This window comes from Zosterops lateralis (assembly GCF_965231275.1).
Source record: "Zosterops lateralis genome assembly, chromosome: 6".
In the NCBI taxonomy this organism is placed as follows: Eukaryota; Metazoa; Chordata; class Aves; order Passeriformes; family Zosteropidae; genus Zosterops; species Zosterops lateralis.
Genome location: NC_139761.1, coordinates 39,103,423 through 39,113,991, shown reverse-complemented (window position 1 = coordinate 39,113,991; position 10,569 = coordinate 39,103,423). Strand labels below are relative to the sequence as shown.

Below are 10,569 nucleotides of genomic sequence, written 5' to 3'. Positions count from 1 at the left end.
CCGGGCCTGGCGGGGTCACCGCAGGCGGCTCCTGACCCCGCTCCGCCGCGGGAGGGAAATGCCTGTCAGCGCCGGGCAGAACTGGCGGCTCCGCGCTGAGCCCACCTGGCCGCCCGCGTATTTAAAAGCGGAAAAAAGAAAAGTAAAAAGGTTTGCTGGATGATCAGACTAAAAGGAGAATGGGAACGGAGTGTGAAAAGCTCACCAGTAATAGCTGATCTGAGTGTCCTCTTTTGTTTTATGCAGGTGAAGCCTCTGGGAAAGCCCTGTCAAAGAGGAGCCCCAGGGGCCGCCCCTGGCCAGCCATGGCCGTTCCTATCGCGGTTCTTGACTGCGACCTCTTGCTCTACGGCCGCGGACACAGGACTCTGGATCGCTTCAAGCTGGAGGATGTCACGGATGAGTATCTAGTGTCCACCTACGGCTTTCCCCGACAGTTCATCTGCTACCTGGTGGATCTCCTGGGAGCCACTCTCTCGCGCCCTACACAGCGCTCCAGGGCCATCAGTCCAGAGACGCAAATACTCGCCGCGTTGGGTTTCTATACCTCCGGCTCCTTCCAGACTCGCATGGGGGATGCTATTGGCATTAGCCAAGCCTCGATGAGCCGCTGTGTTGCCAATGTAACCGAGGCACTGGTGGAAAGAGCCTCGCAGTTTATTCACTTTCCTAAAGACGAAGCTACTGTACAGAGCCTGAAGGAGGACTTTTATGGGCTGGCAGGAATGCCGGGAGTGCTGGGGGTGGTTGACTGCACCCACGTGGCGATCAAAGCGCCAAATGCTGAGGACCTGTCCTATGTGAACCGAAAGGGTCTCCATTCCCTGAACTGCCTCATGGTGTGTGATTCCAGAGGAGTCCTCCTTAGTGCTGAAACACACTGGCCGGGCAGCCTGGCTGACTGCGCCGTGTTAGAGCAGGCAGCCCTCACAAGCCAGTTTGAAACTGAGCTACATAAAGATGGCTGGCTACTTGGTAAGTCAATTTTTCATCCTTGTTTTCAGTAGAAAGTCTGTTAGGTATTGTCTCCTTACCACGTGAGAACCTCTGGGCACAAGTGATACGTTTATTTTCAGCTGCTTTCCTGCAAATTGCTTTGAGATTTATGATTCAGTGTGGATAGCCCTTATCTTGGAAGCTTAGAACAGTAACTTCTAATCTATGTTTTATACAGTCTGATTATTGTATGTATTATTCCTCATTCATTCTGTTAATAGCTTTCTTTCAGTATTCTATACCTTTCCATGCTGAATTATGCTATTTTTAATTCTAGATACTGTCTTACTCCAACTGTTATCCCTGTTCTATGCAGTAGATTAATTCTCTTAAAACTCTTCTTATTTTTGTGTAAAACTTAATGCCTTTACTTTGTCACATTTGTGAACCAGAGTTACTTCTTCCGCGCCTTCTCTTTTAGTCAGAGGAAGAAGTTATTCTGTATCTGCCATACCAGAAAACCAGGCTGAAATCTGTGGCTAACTGTAGGTGTGTAACCTGTCCTGCTCCTTCCCCTGCTAACAGGTGACAGCTCCTTCTTGCTGCGGACGTGGCTGATGACCCCTCTGCACATCCCCGAGACGCCCGCGGAGTACCGCTACAACATGGCCCATTCCGCCACTCACAACGTCATTGAGCGCACCTTCAGGACCATCCGGGCGCGCTTCCGCTGCCTCGACGGCTCCAAAGGCACCCTGCAGTATTCTCCAGAGAAGTCCAGCCACATCATCCTGGCCTGCTGTGTGCTTCATAACATCTCCCTGCAACACGGGCTGGATGTCTGGTCTGCACCAGCCACGGGACACGTGGAACAGTCAGAAGAAGAATACGAGCAAACGGAATCAATGGACTCGGAAGCCTGTCGTGTTCGTCAGGAACTTTTACTCACTCATTTTAGCTAATGTTGTGACAGAGAGAAAGCTTCTAACAGTTCATCTGGGAAGTTATCTGGAGCAAATATGCCCCCTCCTCTTCTTTAAGCCTGTAGAGATGTAAGGAGCTGTGAGATGAGAAGAAATTTACTCTCTGCATTTCAGGCAAATTTCTGAACTTCTCTCAGTCTCTCCAGAGATTCAATTTAATTGGTACATTTTCGCTGTCGTGATGCTTCAAGACACCCCTTTCACTTGACTAAGAGAACAGTGACTAATGTGACAACAGTGGGAAAATGAGGCAAATTGTCTTTTATAGTGATGGAAAATCTGTAAACCTTTTACTGTTTTACAAAGCAACAATTCTATTCCACTGTGTAACTCAAAACACTTACGATTGATTTTTTAAACAGTATTTTGCACAAATTAAATTTCCACATGAGCTTCTCTCTGCTATGAATTCATGAGCAGCAAAGCAAACATTTATATTTTTGTTTGCAGGTATAAATTCTTGCTCAAAACCATTCTGCCATTTTGCACATCTCACAAACCCCAGTGATTTCTCTGAAAGCTGGCAGCTGTATTCTGGGAGGGGTCTGGCATTTTGCTGGGCTCACACTAGTGCTTGCACGTATCTAGAAGGGTTGAACATTCCTTCTTTCCCAAACAGGGTGAAGACAATGTTAAGCTCTGGTGACTGTGTCGGGTACTTTAACAGATATCTGGAAATAGGCTAGTGGAGGTGAGGCTGGTTTTCTCCTGCAGCAGGAAACTGGTCATCTTGTTGGCTGCTGTAAAAGAAACACCAAGGACTGACTGGGTAACAGAAATTGAACCGATTGCAAAAGTTCTCTCCATTTAGATCAAAGCAGAGGTGTGGAAAGGCTGCTCTAGCACTGCTGGCAGTCTGTTTCCTCAGTGGAACAAGATGACTGATGCACGCAGTTGTTGCTGGCACAAGGCTGGGCAGTTTCCTGGAAGTGTTCTCTTTCTAAAAGGCACAAGCATTTCCAAGGATCTCATGACAGCAGTCTAAGAAAATTTTGTTTCTTAGCTTTTATTGTTTACTGGGCAGTAAATGTAGCAAAAGTGGTAGGGAATGCAGAAAATTACAAAACTGTAAATACTTAAAGTAGCAGCGTAGCTGCCTGACATTGTGGGTCTGTCCTTTTAGAGGAAGTGAGCCTAGATCATGCCCCACATGGGATGAATACAAGCGTGTAGGGTACCTTTCGCAGTGCAGGGTGGAGATGTAGGGTTAGATACACTCTGGCAGGTTTGCAGTGGCAGTAAACACTTACTATCTCACAGGAAACCATGATGACATGTAAACAAGACGTTTTCAGAAGTCTCAGTGAGAGCTGTAAAATGTTATGTACAAAGGTCTCAGATGTAATTCAGTTTTCTTTACACAGGGTATTATACAAGAACTACTACTGGTCACTGCAGCAAAACTCCTGCTCCTTTTATCTAGGAAACAGCACACAAGCATTGTTTTCTAAAATAAGCATTTTTAAAGTAAGAGTGGCTGCTGTATCTGGTGCCTGGTGGCTCATAATCACATCCGACGGTCTGTGCTAAAAATACTGTTCACTAGACCAAAACACCAGCTTACACTGAATGAGCTGTGTGGGTGGTGGTAAGGTCAAGTGAGACTTGGACATGTGTAGGTACAAACATTGTCACTTAATGACAAGCTGGAGTTTCTCAATTTACGCTATGAATAGCTCTGAGGCCAGAGCAAACTCAGAGTGAAGGCACTTCCTGGAACACATTTGCTGCCTCTTTCAGCCACTGTCACCTGTGGTAGAGTTTAATTTCTGAACTGATCTCACTGCTTGTCAGTTTGAGCAAAAACTGCATCAGGCCATACCAGACAAAGCAAATCCACTGACCACTGTTCTTGCCTGAGTCAGATGTCAGTACCCTTCTTTTCACTCAGGAAATGGAGGGAGCAGTTTCCACCACTCTTAAGCAGCTTACTTCAAAACAATTCACCCAGACCTTCTATTTTTCCCTCAGAAAAGGACTTTTTTCTTTTCCCTTATGGGACCAGGTTGCTTAGAGCTCCCTCCATCCACCCAGGCCTTGAATACTTCAGGGATGGGGCATTCACAGCTTCTCTGGACAACCTGGTCCTGTGCCTCACCACTCTCACAGTAAAGAAATTTTCTAATATCTAATCTAAACTTAATCTATTTGAATTTAAAGCCCTTTCCCTTTGTCCTGTCACTACGTGTTCTTGTAAATAGTCTTGTCCCATCTTTTCCTCTAAGCTCCCTTCAAGTACCAGAAGGCAGCAGTCAGGTCATCCAGAAGCCTTCTCTTTTCTGAAGGCTGAAAACAACTTGGAAAAAAAAATATTTTCTGTAACTTGCTTTGAGATTTGCGATTTGGTTTATGCAGAAAATCACGCTGTGAAAAAAAGCCACTGTCCACAAAGGAGACAGAGGAGTCCTGCAACTTTATTTACTTTATTTGAATAAAGGGAGAGAGTTCACTGGGCCGTTCCCCCGCGGGGTCGCTCGAGATTTTGGAGGACGCAGCCTCCTTTTATCCTGGTGACCTCCACAGCCACTGCTCCAGCACTTCTTCCAGACCTGGGCTTCTGTGAAGACATTAACACCCATTTCTCCTTTGTAGAGGTCCTTTGAGCTCTGGACCACCCGTATCTTGGAAGTTTAGAACAGTAACTTCCAATCTGTTTTATACAGTCTGACTATTGTACGTATTAGTTTATATTCATTAAGCTAAGAGCATTTTTTTCCAGTATCCCACACGTCCCTAAGATAAATTATATCGCTTTTTAATTCTGGCCAGGGGCGCTGCCCCGTACTTCTCGGGGCTCGACTGCTCTCGCCTGCCCTCCGTCTTCCCCGGGCGGCGGTGGAAGAGCTCGTCGCTCGGCTGGCGCTGCCTGGCGGCGTTCTAGCCTCGGCTGCTCGGGCCTTGGTCCCGCGCTCGGCGCCGCCGCCGTTGGGCCCCGCTCGGCGCTCGGCTGGCCCGCCTGGCCGGAGCTCGGCGCGGCGGCGGCGACGACCGACCCCGGGGCCGCTCCACCCGCCCGCCGGCCCCGCTCCGGCCCCGCTCCGCCCCGGCCCCGCCGCTGCAGGTACGCTCCGGGCCTACGCGCGCCCCCGGCCCCGCGCCGAGGCCGCGCCGCCGCTCTCGGGCGGGCGCGGCCGGCCCCGCGCCGGCGCCCCGGAAGGCGGCGGTACCGACCCGTGTGAGGCCGCGGCGGGTGGAGCGCGGTCGGGAGGGAGTCGGGGCTCGCTACCGGGGCCTTTGTACGTGAGTTCCGGAACCGCGGCCTTACGGTGGGGGGAGGCGGGCGGCCGGCGCGCTGCCCCGTGCCGGGTGCTATGGCGGGAGGGCGAGACCCGGCGGCGCTGCCGCCGGCGGGACCGGAGATCCCGGGAGAGCGGCCCGTGCCCCGCTGCCGCTCTCCTGGCCGCGCCTCGGACCGGGTTTGCTGTCCCGGCTGGGGTGGCTGGCACTTCCCTGGCTGTCCCCTCCGCCTCTCCTCTGCCCCACGGCGCCGTCCGGGGCCCGTGCTCCGGGCTGGGTCCGGTTGCCTTCTGGGGCTGTCGCTTTGACATGGTGTTTCTTATTGTTGTTGTTTTCTGCCCCTACCCAAGTGAAATGTGCAGCAAGTGCTGTCTGCTCTGTCTCTCCTGTTGTTCAAGTGTGTTGCAGAACACTTGCTTGTGAAAGTAGTGTTTGGCATAAAATGTATTCAAGTGTCCTCTAGGTACGTCTTGTCTTGTGAGGAAACGAACCCAACTAATTCGCCAGCTGTGGGAACGTTTTTTGTTATCATCTACCACATTTTTTTCTGACAACACATAAATTTCTGTAGTCTTCGTGTAGCCTTTTTTTTATTATTATTACTTCTGGTCCTGTCAATACCGTGCATTCGGCTGCCTTTGGAAAGCGATTTTTCCTGCACTTAATCAGCGTTCCGTCTTTAAGAGACCCTGTAGGTGGTTATGAGTAGCTTTTCTCATTACACACTTTCGAGAATTGTTCTGTGGTAGCAGACTGATTCAAGAATTGTTATCTAGATGCAAGCCTGTCTTCAGGAGATCAGTTGTATGAACGTGAAGTCTGTGTAAATATGGTCAGTGCTGCTCCGTTTTTTCCTCTGCATGAAGTGTTCTTTGGTCTTTATTTTAAAAACCCAGGGTGTTTTTCTATATTTGTCCTTGTTTACTGCTCCACCCAGCTTGGTGTCCTCTGCAAATGTCATCTGGCTTCTTTGCCTTTGCCACTCCCATCCTCTTTCAAATTGCTAATGGGGATGTTAAAAAGGACCTAAGAATGACCTGCTGGTAATGTGCGCTTATTGCCAGTCCATTACTGGTCTGTTGGGTTTGTTGTTGGGTCAGTTCTCAGAATGTGGTATGGGGTTAAATCCGTGCAGATTTGAATGCCTTATGGGTGATGCAGGCAACAGGACCTGAAATTCTCTGCTAAATTCCTTTCTTGTGTTTTGAAGAGCTCCTGTAATGTATTTCCTAACATTTATAACTCTTCAGTGTAGCTTGTGTGCCAGTTCTGGAGTCCACAATTGATGCTTCTCTGGGTATATTTTTAAAAAATTGGTCCATTTCTATTTTGATGGTCACAAATAAGTGTGTTATTTGTGGCAGTGTGGCTCCTAATGAGTAGGGCCATCCACTGGCATTTATATTTTTCCTAATACTTGGAATGAAGAATGTATTTGGATCCAAATGTCTGGACATGCCTTTTCAGATTGAGTTGCTGGGCAGTTTCTGCCGAATGTTTACTTTGCTGACAGCTTCTTCTTGGTTTTCTTTCTTTTGCCCTTTTCTGAGTCATAACTGACCCTCTAGATTCTTGTTTGGTTGTTTCCTACTTTTCCATTTTCTGAGCAGCACTTGTAGCTTTTATGCAGCTGTAACAACCAGTTCTAAAGAAGGCAAGCAATGATCCAGTCTGCTGCTGTCTCTCTGCCAGAAGTTTGGCATTTGAGTAATTATTTTTAAAAGAAACTTCTGGAAAGAAACTCTAGAATCTTTTATGCCATGGTTAGTGAGTTGACTGTGTCTTGCAGAGTTATTGTTGATGTGAATACTTAATATTAATGCAAACAGCACTAAGGTACTTTTTTCCCCCTGTTGAGTTTCTGGGGGCCTGATAAAGGGCACAGTACATGGTAATAGTTCCCTTGTGTGGTTTGTGTTAGTAACCCTGTATTATCCTAGCAAGTAGGGTGATAGAAGCAAAATATTAGTAAGATAAGGACAGAAGAATTTTGGTTTGCAAAAGTGAATGACAGTGTGATATGCAGTGGAAGAGGATTAATATTAGAAATATTTTACTGGAAGGTTATTACAGTATACAGTAGTTGCCTAATGAAAGACCCATTGATTTGGTTGCTTGAAACAAGAGGAGATCTGCTTTCCTCTACAAGATGAAGCAGTACTTGTCTGCATCTCAAGACTTGGCTGCTTGTTAGGAATTCTGACTGGGATTGTTGTCTAGCAGCTGTTTGCTGTGTCCAGTTTTTGTAAACTGTTTGTTGGATGGGATGATGAGGCTTGAGCGTGGAGAGCATCATCTTAATCCGTGTGCTCACGCAGTTGCACTTGACATGTTCTCAGTGAGGTGTTTTGGGTCGTCCTTGCAGAGTGATTCCTGCTTCCTTCTTCCTGGTACGTGTTACTAATCCTCCACCTTGAGCAGCGCAGAATGGCTGAGAGGAATCTCTGACTCATGGTTTGGACATGTTTTCCCCTCCCTTTATATTGCTCCCACAGACTCAGTCTAAGGCCAAAAAGGTCAATGGTGTCAAGAATTGGCCGTGTTTCTTTGTTCAGAGTCTAAATCTTCATGGTCTCTCACCTCTTCTGTAATTCTGATACATCTTTGTGTGAAGACTTCAGCTGCTGTGTGGATCATTTTTGCCTTTTGTCTTGTTATCGTATTTCCGTGTGAGCAAGAAATTGTATGACCTGTATTTTCCAAAACATGTTGTTGATTCCAGTTGCTTTTTCTTCTGTACTTGGATAAAGTGCATGTGCCTTAAGTGCAGCCTTGAATACATAAAACACTTTGTCTTCACCTTGAGGGTGTGTGATGCTGCTACTGCTGCTCTGTAGTGTTGGCACTCCCACATTACTGTGGAATGTGTGATGTCACTTGGGGGCACTTGGCTGTGGCCCTTGAGCCTGAGGAACCTTGATGTGACTATTAATGTGAATAATGGGATTTTGAATTGAAAACTCCTTTGCCTTTCTATCTAAATGAGAATAATTTTTTAGGGGGTTAATCTGAATTCTGTATCGCTCTGTTTGTATTGCTCTGGCTTTCTCTTCTCTTCTCTCTGTCCCTCATTTCCTGCTGTGTCTAGTACTTAACAAAAGATGCTATGGTTTGAGTATAGAATTGTGAAAAGAGAAGTAACTGGCTTACCTTACAGCTTTGTGAAATTATATTTATTCTCTTCCTATCTTCTGGATTGAAACTAATATCTCTCTTCTCAAGAATTCATTAAGTTTATGTGGAAGTTGTAATAATAGTTATGAAAGTACTCCATATTCTCATTGGTAAATGAAACTGTCAGACTCCAGACATGGGAGATCACTTATGTTTATTATTATTACTTCCCTTTTTATATTTACCATTCATTTTCTGACCTTTAGGAGTTGATACCTACAAGTTTCTCTTCCATGTCTTCATCACTTTGCTGTAAATAGCCAGCATTTTAATGTACTTCTTTTGACTGAAAAGTTCTTTTATGTGTATTTAGCTCATTTAATCCAGACTGGGAAGACAAATTAAGATTCTAGTGGCAATTAGCCCCTTGTTGCAGTCATACAGGATCTTGAAGTGACAAAGTACTATTGACATCTTTGTAATGTAATTGAATTTCCTGATCTTCTTGTAGCTGTAGTTGTAGTTTAAAACACAGCCTTGAGATGTGAATTTTTCAATCATGAAGCACTAAGACAAGTTATTTTTCTTTAGAAATCCTGTTTTATGTGTAAACACTTACTGCAGCGAGTGCAATTTAGAGCAGTGTGCCTACTGCATCTACAGAAAATGTGCTTTTGAATTACTTTCCATCTCTCTCGGGCTTTAATCAAAGAAAAACTCCAGCTTACAGTGTAATACTTTGGGGAGTATTTAAAAACTTGGAAGAGTAAAACCAGGACCATATAATGGAAGTGCCTTCATGGTATTAATTTTGGATTCTGTTGGATAGTTGCATCATAAACTTTTTTTCACTTCTCGTAAATGTTTTTTATTCTCCATGTTTAAGGGCATTTAGTCGAAGACTGACTCTTGTTCTAATTAAATTCTCAAATTAAGCAGCTTTTTTATTATTTTTTAAAGCATAACCAAGGACACAAGTAGATACAGAACAAAATAATGGGTTCTAGTTTTGCTTTTTTCATTGTTTTTGATTAATCACGTTTAAGATAGTTGTTACCCATCTGTAGACTGTTTTTTTTTGTGGCTTAGCCTTGTTTAAAGATTCTAGTCCAATGTAGCTTTATTTTCTTTTTTTTGTTCATTTGGATATTACTGCAAGGTATCTTGAAGTTTTCTGTAGCAAAATGTTTGGGGTTTTTGTTTGTTTGTCTGTTTTTCCTGGTTTTTGTTTTTATTTGTTTGTTTTGGTTTGGTTTTTAATTTGTTTTTAACACAAGAAGAGCTAATACCTCTATAGACAGTCTCAAGGGTCATCTGGAACTACCATGAATGGAGTTAAGGGAAGACAAATCATGTTGTTTGAAGTAAATTTAAACATATATGGCTAATCAGGTACATTGCCAAAAATTCATATGGTCCTGTCATTTAAGAATGAACATAGTCCGGTTCTTCCAATACTTATGTTTTGACTTGTGCAACTGTTTGGGGTATGAGTCCTGTCACCTGTATTTTACTGATTTTGTTGCTTTTATAGCATTGTTCAAATGCCAGTGCCCCTGGCAGACCAGAACTTACTTACCAAACTAGGGCTCCTTGAGTTGTCTTGTTTGTTAAGCTGAGTTGATGCTGTGCAAAGATGGCAAATCAGCTTTTTAGTTTTTACATAAACTTGTTTTTAAATTTTGCTCAGTTTTTCAGGTGGAGACACAAAAAGCTTAGTGGGACTGGCATGACATTTTATATGGATTGAATCAATATTTTTAATAAAACTGCAAGTGTAATTCAGTCTTCTGTCTGAGCTTCATATGTAGTATTGTTTCATGCAATTTAGGAAAATGATGGCCTCAAAATCTCCATATTGGAGAAGGGAGGGAAACACAGATTGTAAACAAGGAAGGGAACTAGGAAGTCCCTGGAGCTGTGTGATTGCTTGTATATATTCCAAATTATGTTCTAGGCATCTGGTTTGTTCTTGGAGTTCTCCATCTGTGTGTGTCAGAAGCAGATTTTATTGTTTCATCAATGAAGTGCCTGCAAAAGGAGGGACTGTGTGGTTTGCAGTCCTTGGCAGGATGATCTTTGGCTGTTTTCAGTGGGTGCTTTTTGCTCTTTGGAGCTTCTGAGAAGCATAAGGGGTCTTGGTAAGGCAGTTTGCTTCAAAATTAAGCTGTGTAAACTACAAGGGAAACCGACTTGTAGAAAATCTTCAGAGGAAATAGCCAGTCTTGTGACTGCAGCCTTCATTAGGCTCACTGTCAGTGAAGATAAAGCATTTGGGCTGTAGTGCTGCAGACACTGT

General features: G+C 44.8%; 2 protein-coding genes across 5 annotated transcripts in view; both read left to right on the top strand.

The window, feature by feature from the left end:
• The first annotated feature begins 35 nt into the window (after window positions 1-35).
• HARBI1 (harbinger transposase derived 1) lies at window positions 36-2,310 on the top strand. Of its 2 annotated transcripts, XM_083862953.1 has the most exons (3): window positions 36-150; window positions 247-975; window positions 1,522-2,310. In XM_083862953.1, the coding sequence occupies exons 2-3, from the start codon at window positions 306-308 to the stop codon at window positions 1,896-1,898; spliced, it is 1,047 nt and encodes a 348-aa protein (XP_083719079.1). In that variant the 5' UTR covers window positions 36-150; window positions 247-305; the 3' UTR covers window positions 1,899-2,310. The 2 variants fall into 2 exon arrangements, with proteins under 2 accessions (XP_083719079.1, XP_083719080.1); XM_083862954.1 differs by lacking the exon at window positions 36-150 and having other exon boundaries at window positions 212-975.
• A 2,631-nt stretch (window positions 2,311-4,941) lies between these two features.
• The window catches only part of AMBRA1 (autophagy and beclin 1 regulator 1), a 124,092-nt gene continuing 118,464 nt past the window's right edge, over window positions 4,942-10,569 (top strand). For 2 of the 3 annotated variants that reach the window (XM_083862756.1, XM_083862754.1), the window contains exon 1: window positions 4,942-4,980. The gene's annotated coding sequence lies outside the window, so the exon portion shown is untranslated. Of the gene's footprint in view, window positions 4,981-5,107; window positions 5,156-10,569 lie in introns of those variants that run through there. The other variant, XM_083862755.1, reaches the window with a different exon arrangement.

Excerpts from the sequence above, each read along its gene's own strand:
- HARBI1 (XM_083862953.1), top strand. The coding sequence starts at position 306 with ATGGCCGTTCCTATCGCGGTTCTTGACTGCGACCTCTTGCTCTACGGC. Across the intron at positions 976-1,521 it reads TAAAGATGGCTGGCTACTTG|GTGACAGCTCCTTCTTGCTG; the intron begins GTAAGTCAATTT and ends CCCTGCTAACAG.